General features: G+C 34.9%; 1 protein-coding gene across 1 annotated transcript in view; it reads left to right on the top strand.

The window, feature by feature from the left end:
• side-IV (sidestep IV) overlaps positions 1 to 13,122 on the top strand; it is a 92,804-nt gene extending 79,682 nt beyond the window's left edge. The window contains exons 11-14 of the mRNA XM_008201551.3: positions 8,244 to 8,546; positions 11,224 to 11,538; positions 12,723 to 12,856; positions 12,924 to 13,122. Of these exons, the coding sequence (XP_008199773.1) occupies positions 8,244 to 8,546; positions 11,224 to 11,538; positions 12,723 to 12,856; positions 12,924 to 13,055 (884 nt within the window). The 3' untranslated portion in view covers positions 13,056 to 13,122. The remainder of the gene's footprint in view (positions 1 to 8,243; positions 8,547 to 11,223; positions 11,539 to 12,722; positions 12,857 to 12,923) is intronic.
• The last annotated feature ends 4,116 nt before the right edge of the window (positions 13,123 to 17,238 follow it).

The following is a 17,238-nucleotide window of genomic DNA, read 5'->3' as shown; positions in this document are numbered from 1 at the left end:
AATATTTTCCTCCCCGAATAAAAACAAAAATGTTGCCTAAGATAACATAAATTGCAATAAGCCTCGCAGTCGTACATTTTCATAAGTTGCCATGAATTTTCGCCCAAATAATATTTCGAAATGGCAGCGTTTCGGGTGTAAAACCCGGCTCGAGAAATATAAAAGGCTCATTTATACATAAAACATCCCTGTCCGGCCTCTTCTTTGTTTTTCCTTCGACGCCCCGTTATTATTACACCTCAAATCGGAATATCGACCCGTGTAAACACAATTCTTTGTTTCTCATCAAAACGCAGGCAGAAGACCCAAAAACCAGCAAAGACCAAGTATGGACATTCATGCCGTAATTAAAAAAGGCTTAAGAGCAAACCGTCAAAAGGAAATGAAAATCTGGTACAACTCTTTTATTTTTCGTCCGCTTTGTGCACTATCTTTCTATTGATTTCGTTTCGTGAATCTGCCGGATTTGCATTCGCGCCGAATATAAATATTAATAAATGTCGGTACGTTTCAAAAGTAGAGTTGGATATAAATAATATTTAACAAAAACTTGCTTAAAAATAAAATGTTTGAAATACTGAAATTAAACTAAATTAATTGTGTCTAACACTTTAGTTGAGAAAAAAGAAAAAGACATAAAAGTCACCAAAGTCTTCAGAATCGTTTTTAGTCGTCATATTAATAACAATAACATTAATAATAATAATACTAATAGTACTAAATCTGCTTCTATGCAAGCGCTTTATTAAGGTAACAGTTTTTTGGTTTCTTGCTTATATCTCGAAAACAGTTACTCCTATCAATTTTTATCTTTTTACTAAAATTTAAGCTGATAAAATTTCCTACAAAATAGTTATTTGCATTTTTCATGTAGGACTAACCATAAGCCCGCAATTTTAGCATATGAGCGAAGTGGGAGAGAAGTGGTGAAACGACGTGCGAAAAAATTCACATTCATATCGAGGTCAAAGAAAATGCTGGTTTTTACAAGTCGTACATGTATTATGTGTTTCATTCTTAATTTCGAAACGGATTTGCACCGGTTTTCCTTACATAAATTATTGCTATTACTATTCGATAACTCGATAAGTTAATATGGATCGATTGACGTTCGCAACGTAGCACTTAGGGTTGAGAAAACATTTTTTGGCATTTTTTGCTACATTACAATAATCAAGGTTTAATAAATGATTCAGTGAAATAGGTTTGTTTTATACCGGCGCATCCACCATTTCCTGCAGACGTTCGCAAGGTAGCAATTAGGCTTGAGGCATCAATTTTTGGCATTTTTTGCTACATTTCAATAATCAAGGTTTAATAAAAGATACAGTGAAATACCGGTTTGTTTTATCCGGCGCATCCACCATTTTTCTACAGACGTTCGCAAGGTAGCAATTAGGCTTGAGGCATCAATTTTTGGCATTTTTTGCTACATTTTAATAATCAAGATTTAATAAAAGTTACAGTAAAATAGGTTTGTTTTATCCGGCGCATCCACCATTTTTCTACAGACGTTCGCAAGGTAGCAATTAGGCTTGAGGCATTAGTTTTTGGCATTTTTTGCTACATTACAATAATCAAGGTTTAATAAAAGATACAGTGAAATAGGTTTGTTTTATCCGGCGCATCCACCATTTTTCTACAGACGTTCACAAGGTAGCAGAAAAGACGTTCACAAGGTAGCAATTAGGCTTGAGGCATTAGTTTTTGGTATTTTTTGCTACATTACAATAATCAAGGTTTAATAAAAGATATAGTGAGATAGGTTTGTTTTATACCGGCGCATCCACCATTTTTACATTCATCTCACGAACAAGTATTATTGAAACCCATTAACCCAGAGAGTTAGTACCAAGTGATCATTTTAATTTATAATTAGAGTAGGCTTTATCAGTTTTTTGATTTGGATGAAAAGACCGATTGTCACAATTAATCAAGCTGAAGGGCCAAATAATTATGTTTTGAACGGTAGTAATCAATTAGAATACATTTTCTCCCTCAATTTTTACTATTTTATTAATCACAAAGAGGCCAATTTCAAGTTGACTTACGACCGGTGCAAATCGGTATTGTTATAGCAACGGCGCAAATCTAGCAATGTCATTCGTTGCTGCTATGCAACTGCGACCCGCGCAACTTTGCGACCAAACTTGAAATTAGCCCCAAAGACACAAAACCTTCTACTCTAATTATAAATATAAAATGATCACATGGTATTTAAATTTCTGCGTTACTGGTACATTTTAAAAACAGTTTTTTATAATTTTTACATTAATACAACAATTTATAATTAATAATAAAATAAGGAAGTAGTTTTCTGTGTTCTCTTATTTTCCGAATAAGCTTTAGCTACATTAAAGCTCTAATCAATAGTAACATAATATAGGGTGTATAGGAAATGGCGCATAAGCTTTTGGGTGGACCATAGCACTCAATTAACCCTAGAGAAGAAATAAAAAAATTCTTTCTCAATTGTCCTTAGCAGTATGAAGAAGTAAAGTGGAGATTTTTTTCTCTTAATTTTTTAAAATATTTTAATCTATAATAGAACCAAAAAAGTGACCCAAGTTCCTCTACTCTTCTACATCAACAAAACTGAAAATTATTATTTATAATAATCAACAATAATTTTTAAAATTGTAATTTTTAAAAATCTCACTTCAAAATTGGTTTTCTCTTCAATGGGTGTTACTTTGTCTGTAGAGTCCAACTCAGAAAGTTTTAGTTTGTGACTTATTTGACTCCAAAAAATGTAAGTGCGCTGTTACCATTTCATCTACTGGGCGTTCAAAAACCGGCGCACCAACTCAGTGGTATGTGGCAGAGAAATACTTACAGACGAAGGTAAAAATAGTAAAAAAATTCTTTGAATTAAAGTTATTGATAAATAACGAATTTTAAATAACTGATATGTGACAACGTTGTCTAATAGAATTTAATCAACAACTCGGAACTAACCATAAATGGCGGGAAAATGTTTAATAGAATATTTTGGGCGTTGTACGAATTTTGAGGCCTTACAGTTGCCTATGCGTAATGACTATTGTATTTTTGGTGCAAGAAACGAATGTTGACAAGAAAAACACGAATAACGAAGGACTGTTTGGTTCACTTTCTTTATTGGAAAATTATTAGAAAGACATAAATCCTACCTTTTGGAACAATTTATGCTTAAATGTATCAGCACTTGTTAATTTTAATTGTAGATTTGAAGATTTACCGAAATGTTTCATAAATTTTTTAGTGGAAAAATTCTAAACTAAAATTCACACACTTCACTAATTTATTGGTTTCTTGAGCTAAACATGTGTTCGCTGTCATCTATCATTTATAGTCTTTAATAAGTAATTACACAACTGTTTAATATCACTTTGTAATTAAAATTTAATTAAATCTTTTCCACTTTTTATCCACTTTCAAATTCCAACAATCAACACTTTATAGTACCACGAAAAACCCCAGAACCAAGTCAAAGCTGGTATTTACCACTACATACTTTTAAAGTAATTTTCTCTAATGTAAGTAATTAATACTATAAACGCAAAATTTTTAAACAATTCATTAAATGTCAAATAAATGAGGAATTTGTTACTGTTTTCGACATAGTTCAAAAGTCACCACCAGGACGCGTCTAATTAATTTTATTTCCAAATAAAAATAAATTATTTTTGAAACGATTTCCTAGTAAATAATTCTCAGTGTTGGCACATTTACAAATTGTAATTTTTGGATGACTTATTTGATGAACAGTTACTTATTGCGAAACATAAAAACATTAAAAAATAATGAAAACCGAAGAAGTTAAAAAATAAGTATATGTGGTTTTTGAGCACCTTGTATAGTTTTAAAACAACATTGTACCCAGAAAGCTAAAAACTTGGTATGGCAGCTTAGTAGAACTTTAATTTTTCCACAACAATTTAAATAGAGGTACTGCAAAACACTCAACACTTAACGCTCACTATCATTACATCAAAATTATGAATAATAAAAGTCAGCTTAGAAAGAAGAAAGTATGAGTTTTTTTTATTATTTAGTGCTTTAATTTTTCTTTGTAAGTCGAGCACATGAAAAAATCTGAACAAGAAAAACGTGAATAATTTTTAGTTTTTAAATAGGAGAGTTTTTAAAGTCTTATTTTAACTTTTCAATTTATAAGCTTTTGCATTACCTTTCTAAAAAGATAACATTTAAGGAATTAAGTGTCTTTTATTACTGATTGGTGATTTTGATTACTCATAAAATTTTAAACATTAAATTTAACTATCGTTTCACAAATGAAAAAATTAACTTTTTATAGACAGTTTAAAAAAGAGAGAGAAGCGAAACAAAAAAATTTGTTGTTGTATTTGATTTTTTAAGTTAACTTGAAATCTGAACGTACGATAAAAAATGTAAAACGACAGAGCACTCTGGAAATCAATTACGGCAATTCCTTGTAGACAAACACGATGACCAAACAAGCTAACATTAAATTATCTGCTTGAATGCAAACTAAGCAAATTTACAATCAAAGCTTAGTCGATTTGCTTGAAATCTGAAACTGCTCACATTAGAGCCATTCAAGATGAATTTAGTTCAAAGCAACCTTCATATAAAAAATACGTTTTGGAATATTGAAAGGTTAAATCGAGATTTGTTAGGTAGGTACACGGCGGTCACTGAAAAAAACACCAAAAAATATTTCTTTCAATTATCTCTCGGTTCCACGTCGAATTCCCGTCCGCGGTTTGAACCGACCAATCTCATTAAAAAAACCTTCCACCGCCTCGGTTTGAATTGATGAAAACAATCAATTCCGGGCTATATTTCCCGACACAATGAGTGGTGCAAAAGGCGTTTATCCTCATTACCACCGGGTGTTTAGCGAGCTTTTGTGGGCCGGTTGTCTGCGGCAATTATGCATTTAACCTCCAAGTTCCCGTCGATTCAGGCAATAATAGATATAGATGTCGGGGCGAGCAAAGTGCAACCAATACAACTCCATTATGGTATTGAAGCCGGCGTTCCATCAGCGTCATTAGGAGCGGTGAGGCCCCACGGCCCTTCCTGTTTAGTATGCGCATGGAATAGCGGCTGGCGTGACGGCAACGACACAAATGAACTAATCGATCACAATTAAATGTGTGGGACACAACTGCTGTTTTTACAAATCGAGACACAAATCTTCGTCGAGGCGCTGGGCTTTGCACGGCTCGTGGATGGAATCCGAATGCGATAGGCGCGAATTACCCACCAATAACGCGAGATCTTTTTAAATAAATGATGACTTCTTCGGGATGCCGAGCTGAAAGATGCGGGAAATGGCGGGAAGGGGATTTGTCAGGACGAGAGTTCGTTCCCGGATATGAACGCACATGGCGACAAAATCGAACAATATTTCCGCTTTACTCGGATTTTATCTTTTTTCAAATCATCGTATACAAACGTTTAATTTTTTATCTAAGCATCGTCCTTCAGAAGTAGGTAGAGTGAAAAGAAACTACTTCTAAGGGTCCAAAACCATAACAATGTGTTTAAAACTAATGGTCGTTGTAATGGTTTTGTTTTAACTAAATAAAAAATCTGGCCTATTTTCGAAAACTATTTGTTGCAAAGTACAGTTGAGTCCAGTTATACCAACCCCGCTTATAACAAACTTCCGGCTGTAACGTATTATTTTTCAAGAAAATCTTTCCATAAGCTCAGTGTATTCTTTTACCAGTTATAGCTAGCTAACTCGCTTATGACGAACTTCTGGATGTAACGAACGAAACTTGACTTAAAATGTGATGCAATTTTCTGTTTATAACGAATTTTTTACAAAATTTTAAGAAATATTTTAGGGTTCATAATAACAAAGCAGAAAGAGAAGAGTTAACTGATGAACAGATTATTTAATTACAAACTGAAAACATTTTTAACCGGTGAAAACGTGTGTTTTTAAACCTAATTACAGCGTAAATTTGTGTTAGTTGTGCAAATATTTTATGATAGTAGAGCTCAAAAAAGTCAAAATATATCAAATAAATCCGAATTTTACTGCTTTTACAACCTCCACTTCAGCCTCTAAAAATTCGTCAAAAAATGCAATATCAACACTAGGTTTGCGTCTTTTGAGCACTTTTTTTCAAGACTACTAGGCGGTGATTTAAGGAAATAAAATTCGGTGGTATTTTTACCAAAAAAAATCGATGCAAAATTTTTACGTTTTTATATTTATTTATTATTATTTTATTTATTTATTTTTATTGCAGGACTTGTGGCTGTTGCTGCTAATTTTAACTCAGTGTAATAGATTTTGAAAAACTAGGCTCAGAGATCAGATTTGTTTAAAATTTTTATTGGTTGCAAATTTATTCGCCGACCAAAACTCTATATCTTATAGCCCAGTCAAATTAGACAAAAATAAGGCGATCGGTGGAAAAAATGTTAGAGAGTTATAAAAAATAAAATCAGTTTATTGTCAGTTTTTCAAATCACAAGACATTTTCTTTTACAGCACATTTTTTTAAATTATTATTTCTTTCCAGCCCTATAAGTCTTACAAGAAAAATGCGTATAACCATTTTGTAGGAACTTTTATCAGCTTTAATTTTGGTAAGGAGATAAAAATTGATAGGAGTAACAGTTTCCGAAATATAAGTAAAAAAAACAAAAAAAGACTGCTTTAACCCCCTCTCCCTCCTCGAGCAAAACCTCGGGGAGCTTTGATATATGTGTACCAAATTGTAAAGGAAGCTTTTTAAAAAAAAATCTCTAGAAATTTTCTCCACCGATTTATCTAATTCGACTGGGCTATAGAAACTATAAATATTATAAATATTTGGATAAAACAAGTTGAGTTATTTTTTATTATTTTCACTTTTGAGCTCTACTCATTTACTTATTAATATTTACACAACTATACAGGATGTTCCGTCTAAACTCCACATTAGAAGTATTGATAGTTCTAATAATGAGCGTCATCTGAAAATTTGTATACAAGCATAATTTCTTATGTCTTGCTGAATGAAAATATTTTCAAGATGATGATGCTTCCAATTACACCGAAAGTTGTTAAAAACTTTTTTATTTTGAATGAGAAGCTATATTTTTTATTGCGTTTTTCGATTATCAGAGTTATTATAAAGTAGTTTTCATAAGCTTTTTTATACCTAAATTTAGCTGTTTACGAAATATTTTGGGTTTTGAATTATTTTTTTTGAATTTGCATCTTCCAGTTCAAAAATCAATAACTCAGCCACTTTTTTAAATATAAAATTCGAAAAAATTAGATTTTGGGTACTTGAAATTAACTTTAAATTTTTTTTATTTACTTCTTTTAACCATTTTTGAACACACTGGAGAACAGATATAGGCTTTCTCTTTTAATTCTCTAGATATGGTTTTGAAATCTCGAAAATTAATAAAGTTGACGATTTTTTAAGTGACAGATGCAAATCCAAAAATTTTCAAATAAATCTTAAATATCTCGAAAACGGTTAAACTTAGGTATAAGAAAAGTTGATAAAAACTCCCTTAAAATAACTCACCTAATCTAAAAACGCAAAGAAAAACATAGTTTCTCATTTAAAATAAGAAAGATAATAGCGACTTCCGGTACGGAACAAGTTGTATAAAGTACACAATAATTACTGTTTCGCAAAAGATTCATATTTACAATAATTACTTATTTGTTTCGTCTTATTTCAAATGTAAAGTAAAAATAACTGCTAAAAAAACTCTTTATTCAGTTTACGACTATAGCGAACCTCAGATATAAATAACTAACTGATTTTGCATTTTCTGAATTCGTTATATCTGGACACCACTTTCAGATTCCGAAGATCTGTATATTTCTGGACCTTCTCAAAGTTTTAGATAGTTGCATTTACTGTATGCAGTTAGAGCCTCACACTTATCTCTTTGTGGAAGTATATCACTGCAACATTATCTTCTATAATGTAAGCAGTTGGATTTCAATGCAAGACCACTAGTAATCTTGTTGCTTAACTCGTGAGCTACCCAAGACGTCTCTGCGTCTTCACCTCTCCGTATTTTCCACTGTACCCTCCTCAGGTGCAACTTAAATTTTTCGCAATCATGAAATTACTTCCTTAATGAAAGGATGTTAAATGAGCGGCAATTAGCATCCGCCATGTCTTTTTGGGTGAATCTCCTTTCGCACTTAGCTGATTGGACCCAAGAAATATCAAGCTCGTTAGTCGTAATTTAAATTCGTTTGAAGTTTTCATCGACATATCGGATTTTTCTGGTTGCAGGCCGGCCGTCGCAGCTGCAAAATTGCACCGTATCGAACCAGAGCTCGGATTCGCTCCAAGTGGACTGCACAGAGGGCTTCGATGGTGGGCTCCCTCAGAACTTCTTCATGGAGATCCTGGAACTGCCAGCGCTTCGGTCCCGACTGAACGTCACCAGCTACCGGACTCCTCCGACGTTTTTCGCCGACGGCCTGGATCCGGGAGTGAGCTACCGGATCATGCTTTACGCCGTGAATGCCAAGGGAAGGAGCGAAGCCACCATTATTGACCCCGTCACGTTCAAAGGTGTCGCCAAATTACAGGGTGAGTTTCAATAGTCAAAAGGTTATTATTAAACTTTCCGCTTTGACGGCTAAGAATTCAATAGAAGTTTCTCCGGGAAAGTTTGCCACTTTAATAACGATGAATAAATAATACGACAGGCGCGAGCAAAAAATCGCAAAAAGCGATCGGAAATTTCATCCAACAAGCATCGATTTAATGGATAAACATGCAATTTGTATTCACAAAATTAACTCGATAGGGGAAGGTGAATTATTCCATTTGAATAATCAAATATCCATGATGCATAATTAACAAAATCCGGATTTTTACATGGTTTATTTTTGCCAGAGCAGAGTTGTACATTTTTATTAATTGGGATAATAATTGGAGTAATTGGGCTAAAATTGCTTACCATATAAATGAGATAATGAAACAGCCGTTAGTGAAATTCGGCTAAACCTCAAACTGTAAAAAGCGAGATAAAAAAGCGCAGCAGCAAGCTTAACGGTTCTTGCAGGATTATATTAATCAACATTCATTATCAAGGCGGCTTGGCATGCAGGGGCGTACGTGCCGACAATAAAAAGGAGTTTTTCAGCAAGAAACAGCTCCAATTCGAATCAAATCAAACCTAATTAATTACCCAAGCTTTTGGTATTGGCAATGACAGCATTATTGCTCAGCAATTTGTTGCAGAGTGAGCTTTGTCAGGTATGGACACCACTTTTACAATTTGAATGTAATAGCAGTTCGAACGTGAATTGGATTTGCCCTAGATCCGAGACGGATTCGGCCTAAATAAATCTCACTAAAATTGGTTTTGAAACAGATTTGGGCAAAAAATGTCACGAACCGAAATCAAGTAAAACGCTGTGCTTTGTGGTAAATTTTAGACTTGAAGTTTCGCTTTTATTGGCGCATATTTTGGAAGACGCGCCTAATTGTGTCTTGCGTATTTCCTTTGATCCATTCGATCATCTCACTTTAAAAACATAGTGTCCGCTATTGTGCAAACTCTTTGAACCCTCGGCCGCCGTCCTCCTAAAATTTAAATAGGTCTCTTTCCATTTTTGCGTATCGCAGTCCGGCCTGGCACTGTCGTTCTTCATTTCCATATTTTATTCATTCTCATGTATAATTCATTTTTGTCCTCGCCGTCTTCCCGCTCCGGTGTCTTCCTGATTCCGGTGGATCGCAAACGATACACGCTCTGCCCTCTGCTCCGGAGGCTATCTCCACGAGGAATCCCAATGCAACTCGCTAACTATAAGCGCTTTTTATCGAGACTATGCTAAACCGGGATGCACGAATTTCGCTCTCGTAGTCCGCCTGTTATCAACGACAGTTTCGTGTCTTACATCGTGATATCGAAACGCAACAATACCCACAGCCAATTACAGCCGAATGTCACGTAGCGTGACCCTCGGAGGGCAACGCTGGACCGGACTTCGGCCGGAATTCCACCCGAATTCAATGAAAAGAGAGCAACACAAAGAGATCACAGCAATTCGATAAATGATTGAAAAGAGTGGGGACAAGGGAGGGGGGAGCCCCCAGCCAATACTTACGCTTCCTCCCCCACTATTAAGCCACTCTCGCGACTATAAATACACGGGCTCGGGTGGAACGCGACAGTGTTTATTGTACTTTGTTCCTAATTTGTTAGCTAACATTAATAAATACATATTTCCTGAAAGTTTCTTAAATGAAAACACCTCCACCATGTCGTTTCCTTCGGCGGAAGTAGGCGTCGCGCTTTTTTAATAAAAGGCCCAACTTTATTAATAAGAAATTCTTTGTGACTTCTTATTACGCGAGAAGTCATTATTTATAAGGCAAGCCAGTACATACGTAGTAGCGCCGCTAAATAAAAGACTCCCACATAAAACTGTACACATAAATCATTCAACAAGTTTATGCAAAATTATTCTTTGGAGAATTACAAATTTATTACACCTATAAGTACAAAAATGATGTGAATAATTCCGCAATATTTTACGAAAACATAAAACGCAATACCGGGCGGGATAAAGAATCCTGTTGATATTTAATTATTCGACTGCTTAGCTCGTTCGGTTAAAAATTGCTCGTTTCAAAACGGCATGGTAGACATAAACTGTCCAACACGAAATGAAAATTTGTTTAATGCGTTTTTTCCTAGTGGATTCAAATGCGTAAACAGTTGTCTTACATGCCAGGAACAAGCTGCCAAGATTTATTTGAATCGCTGAACCAATAAGAACGAAAGCATCTTTTTATCAAAAAACTTTACGTTCATGTTGATAGAAGGATAAATGGCTGTTGGAAAATTTGTTTACATCTACATCTGCGTTGGAAAATATGAAAATACATCGCTGCGATCGATATAATTTTTGCCATATCCCCAGCGCCAAATTGAAAAAGTGGAAGAGTCAATTAATTTTCAATTCATTTTAAAACAAACCCTCGAATGAGATCGTTTAAAAAATAGCTTGTTAAGCACAGTTATTTTCACTACAATAAAGCTTGTTTTTGTTGTTATTCTAAATTAGAAAAGTGTTTTGTTCTTGTTATATTAAGTACATTTCAACACCTTTTTTAATGGTGGTCGTCTTTAGTCACACTTACCCCCTGGATGTTTCCTTCCTCTATATGGCCGTAATGCAGTCCCCACGTGTCCATTAAAATTACCACCGTCATAAATCTCCTTTTTCACCGGAGTGGATTTAACTTTCAGGTTCAACGGCAAGTATGCCGGTTAGCCCCCTAATTATGGGTCTTCTGGGCACTGCCGGCGTGCTGGCGGCGGGGGTCTGCCTCGTGCTGGCTGCTCTGTGCCGGAGACACTACTCCAGGCCGTGCTCGAGGCCCGAAGGGGGCACCAAGCACGTACCTATGGAAGCGGTTATTGCCGCTGACGATCTCATCGTTGACGGCTCCGTCACGGGCGTACGCACACCAGCGACTCCCGACGCGGCCATTACCGCCGAAGCCGTGAGAAACGGCACTTCCATAGAGGCCACAGATCCAGACATTATACGAAATCAATATGGTAAGGGGAAATTTATTATTTCGCAACAAAAATTGAACAAACTTTTCGTAATTTTTTTCCTTGCGGAAATAAATGCATAAATGGGGCGGGTAATAAAACAATAAACTTCTGTTTGTAGCTTTATTGCGCCATTTTCTTGATAATTATTTTGGTTGTAAAATAATAAAACGTAAGAGAAGGTTGTAAACTGGTGCATATTAATTTTTTATTAAAGCATTAATTGAGCTGTACTTACATGAACGGGTCCAAGTTTTAATTAAAAATTTATAAATTTTCTGTGAAATTTTCAAACCCAACAACAATATTGATCCGAAGCGAGTTAAACTTTCCATTCAACAACAACAAAAAAATAACCATGATATAAAAATTACATGTCAGGGCAGATTCTATATTAAAAATATAATTACAAAAAAATACATCAAGTTTTTTTAAGCTTATTTAGTTTTAACAATTTTATACCAACGCAGCGACAATTCAATTATTTTACACGACTTTTTCCCAGCTCCCGCTGTTTATCTACATACATTCTGCATTTTCAACATCACTCAACAAAGCGAGCAAACCGTCAGATGACTGAAACGTAGCACACATTTTAAAAATGTCAACTAAAACTTTTCTAATAAATTGCATTCGAAATACTTTATTCTCTCTGAACAGATCAAAGCTGGCCATTATTAAAACGGCCATAAAACAATTCATTAGTTTTTCAAAGTTTAAATAGTCAATTTGTTGATTCAGTATCAAGCATTTCGGGTTTACGACTCCACTAAACCTCCACAGATTTGACAACAGTTTTATTATCATTGTGTAACATTCGAAATTTTTATTCAAGTTGGTTAATGATGTCGTTGAATGATACGAGACTTCTCAGAGTTATTATTTCAAGTCTAACATAAATCTAGTTAACTAAGAAATACCTCGCAACACTTTACCAATTTAAAAAGTTTTAACAGACTCTACATTCTATCCCGTTAACTTTTTCTCGAAATAAGTTTACAAGAGATGCAGTTTGACATTAAGCCAGCGAACGCTAGAGCAAACTATGGAAAAAATGTATATATTTATCACTGGGCTCTGTGAAAAAGGTGGGTCTTCTGGAGGGTTTCGGCTAAAAAATCGCTTTTGATTTGCAAATAACGTTCCGTAAATAAATAAGCTCCTTATGCATATTTTTTGTCCACCAGAGCGTCGACCGACCCTCGGATTTATGAAAGTGTACGAGCCGCCCGGGTCCAGAGAGGAAGAGGACGTCGAAGACGAGGGCGAGGAGTACGATTTCAGACACGTTGCCAAAGAAACTCACATCCCCAATCAGACCGTAAGTTGGCAAAGTTAGATTGAGACTGAATTATAGCACTGATAAGACGCTCGGTTGCCCATTGTAGGTGTACCGGAGTCTGCAGAGGCCCGGACGAAACCCCGCAAACCCCATTCCGGGCACTCAGACCTTGACGCACAAGTATCGAGGGCCCGAAGTCATTACGACGTCGAACCGAATACAGGAGAGCTGCATATAAATGTAATTGTTTTTATCATGTATTATATTAATGTATTTAAAATAAATAAAAGCGGACTTTCATGTCATCGGAGTTTTATTTCAAAACGCGCACAATGAAGAAATATAAAATGTAACGCATGGAAACTGACACAAAAATGTTTTTAACGGTAAAAATAAAAATAACATGAAAATACACTACAGACAACTGAAACCTGTTGCTGGCAGATACAAAAACTGAAATTGATCCAAGTGCTATGTTTTATACATAGCAACATAAAAATCGATGTATGAAAGTTTTTCGAAACAATATTAAAGAATACTTCATCTTCCAGATAGAGCAAAAAACGTTTAAAGCTCTGTCTCCTATTAAAAAAATTATCAAAACTAATTTTCTTATTTAATACTACAAGACGCATTTTCTACCATCAGTTCAACCGAAAACGCTTTGAAAATATATTCAATAAGTGTAGCATTTGTTGGCATGACTGACAGCATTATTAAATTTTTAATTTGGCAACAATGCCTTTCAAAAATTCATTTCCCATTGTGCTTTAGTGAAAAACCAATTCACATGTACTGGATAGACGAAATTATCAATAAAATAGTTCAGTATAATACATTTACGTATTACGTTGAATTACCATTGCACAAAAAGTGTTTATAGTTTTTTCATTTAACATTTTTAAAGTAAATTAGACCAAAGTGTACACAAGCAATGACATAATTCCAAATGGTCTCCCATTTAAATGCCGCATTCAATATTTAAATGTATTTCGAGATAAAACTTCCAACATTTTACCGAAGCTATCAATATTTTATTATTCCAGGAAAAATATAAATTTTATTGCACTTGTGCATTTTTCGCAATTCGAATGACATAGCTTTACAGTTCGCACATAAATTTCTAATTACGGTTTTTTATGATTTGTGATTATTACACCGCTCGCTTTGCTTTCGTATATATTGTACTTGTCCGCAGATATGCACTAAAAATATTTATACGTTATAAAAGGCAACGCTTTCGTAGACATACATAAATTTGCTCACTTTACAGCTTCCTGTATAACTTCTCACAATTCCACTTTATTCCTGGATCTATACTTACACTATAACATTACCTTGGCGCATTTGAATGGCTTCGAGTGAAGCGAAAAGAGGCGAATAAACGGTTAAATGCAATGACCCGGCGCATCCACCATTTTTGCATTTTAGTAATCCAACTTCCAGACAATACAAAACAATTAAAGCGCACTTGTACGTGGGTGGTGTAAAAGGCGGCCATTTTAATGTCACACGGCATTCGACCGTGGGCATTATGTATGAGGGTCCTTTCATAAAACACCCCTTACGCCTACCTCCATATTTGTACCGTTCCTTTCGATAAAGTGGACTCCACAAGAGTTACTTTGTGTTTTTATGTTATCATTTGATCGCACACGTTGCGGTTTTGTTGTTTTATAGCATTCCTTTTACGCGTGGATGCAGCTCGCCATTGAATATATTAGATAGGCTTACCCGCCGTTATTCGGTTTTTGCCGATATTAGGCCGCGTCAAGAAAAATTCACCAATATTGAAATAAATTGTCGCTTTAACGCGCAAGAAAGTTGTGTCAATATCCACATTAAAAATGATGAACGTCTCTGCTTTTAACGCGATAAGTCCGCGATCATATTGCTCACGTACATTCTTTCAGAATAAGTGGTTTACCTTCGCTCGAGTCATTCCATTTACATACGTGATGTAATAAAACCCATTTCCCCGTCCCTTTACAAGTTTTGTTTTTGCAAGAGGTGCGCTGGAATAACACAGTTTGGGCGACAAGTCGAACAAAAATTTTCAATAACACTAATTGAGATGGTAATAGAATCAGTTCACACAGAACCGCACTTTCCACAAACGTAATTTCAGTTTATATACAGCTGTGGTTAAGTTACACAAGTACAAAGAGAAATGTGTGAAGGAAAACGTAACAAAGTGTCAGTAGTGCAGCCTCAGAGCTTTGCTACATTTTAGGTTCCACAAATAAGAAATATTAAGACAGCTGCAAACTATAGCTACATACTTCTTTTTCTCATGTTTTTTCTTATTTACTATTTAAAATAGAAAAAAATTAAAAGAGTTCAGCAACATAGTTGGATGCGTCTGTTGTATTCTTAAATTAGTGCTTTGTAACCTATCACAGAAAGCCTTTCTATTTTTCTATTTTTCTCCTGAAATAATCCACGATATTTGATTTCCCGAATCCATTGTGCCTGTCTGTTTGCCTCAAACACACATAACTTTCGATTTTCTTTGGCCCGACGTTATCTTTGTTTACTCGTTTTTGATTGTTTGTATGCTCAAACATGATTATTTACGGCTTTTCATTAATTCCAATCTTTCTTCAGCAGATGTGGAAATTATCGGAAGCGAACGCGCAATCACACCGCCACACGCGACGGCTTAAATATTTTTATATTTCTGTCATCCGAGCGCATTTGTGTGTATGTTTAATCCAGGCCCGTCATAAAGTCGATGGAATTGAAATTCGAATTAAAAAACGCTCGCGTATTAATCCGGTCGAATTCCGGCGTTATCCTTTAAACGTTTGGCCGCTTGAGCACTTCTGTGGAATTTATTTGTCGACATTGTGCGTCGCGTAACTTATTAAGACGTCCTCGAAGAGGAAGCGCTTTACATAAGCGCGTCGGCGTGAATGCGAAAAAACGGAACAAATATTTAAAAAGGGAAGTTATAAGCAAATTTCGTTCTTTCATGAGGGTTTCGACTAAAGCGAGGTATTCATCTAGGCCAGATTGGACTTATCTGGTGCGGAAGCGTGTAATCAAATTCAATTTCAGGCCTGAACTGGAGAAGCCAAAGGGTGACACCGATAATCTCTAGTTCTGTTAACACTAAGACGTTTGCTTGAATATTTACTTTCGCCTCTTTCGGAGAGGCTTTTAACCCGGAATATTGAACGCGTCAACTCGAAAACAACATTGTTGCTCTAACTAGATAAAAAATATGTTTGTCTTCATAAATCATAAAAATGCCATCGCGGATGTTAATATTTCATACTCTAAACAAAGCATGCGGGAATGTATTTGTGCGGTTGGATCTTCGCCGCAATTTCCAGGACCGTATTAATCTCAAGAGGGAGACAAATTCACACTCGTTTTAACTCCACAACAAAAGCAAATCAACTTTCGCCTGTGTACACCCCATAATTGGACCTAATGAGGCTTACAAAGATTTATTCTCATACATTAAAATGTCAATAATTGTTCATGTTATTAGCCTATTTAAACTCGGCCGGTCATTACTGCAGTTCGCTTTGTGGAGGATTATAAAGATCGATAATGTTTAAGCATTTAAGGACACTAATCACCATCAATTCAGCAGAAATGGCCGACTCAAAAAGGGCTTTTAGTGATTTCTTTTATTGTGACAACAAAACCAAAATAGGAAAAATTGACGAAAACCTTTTTTTGAATCAAATAAATACAAACCTAAGAAGCACTATTAGAAAATAATTACAAGTAGCTAAATCGAAAGCTGCTTAATAGCAGAGCTCTGCTCAAGGTTTTATGTAATTATTATCCTTGATATTATAAAAAAAATTATTGACTGCAGAAGTAATAAATCAACCGAAATTATTTTTGTTTGAATTTTTACAAAACATATAATAACAATTTTAATACAGTCGTTACTGAAATAAAATAATTTAAAGACCTAAAAGACATTAAATAATTACTCTTGGTTTTGCTTAATTTTGGTGTATTAAAATACTATAAAACTTTGATAACTTTCTTCCAGTAGAACAATTTTTTTCGTTAAGTTTCAATTTGTAAGTTTTAAGAATGGTAATAAATGTTTTAAACCATCAAGGGCATCATGGTTTTCGTGACCATTCATTGCAAATAAAAGCTTTCACAAAAAGTATTAAAAAATTATTTTACAATTTTGTCACCTGCAACACAGTAAATAATATTTAAGTTATCACGCCATTTAAAAAAACTAAACTACAGTAAAACCTTCCTTAATGAATACCTCCGAATAACGGGCACTTCATCACAACGGACATTTTTTTAGAAAGGTGACAAAAGCATTGTAAAATAATGTATGGAAATCTCTCTACAACGGACACGGACCCTCTGTACCCTCTAGACCCTCTGTATAGCGGGCACGGACAAAAAAAATTACCAATTTCCATAATATC

Source organism: Tribolium castaneum, chromosome 3, assembly GCF_031307605.1.
Source record: "Tribolium castaneum strain GA2 chromosome 3, icTriCast1.1, whole genome shotgun sequence".
NCBI classification, from domain to species: Eukaryota; Metazoa; Arthropoda; class Insecta; order Coleoptera; family Tenebrionidae; genus Tribolium; species Tribolium castaneum.
The sequence above is the reverse complement of the archived record's forward strand: the minus strand, read 5'-3'. Positions and strand labels throughout refer to the sequence as shown.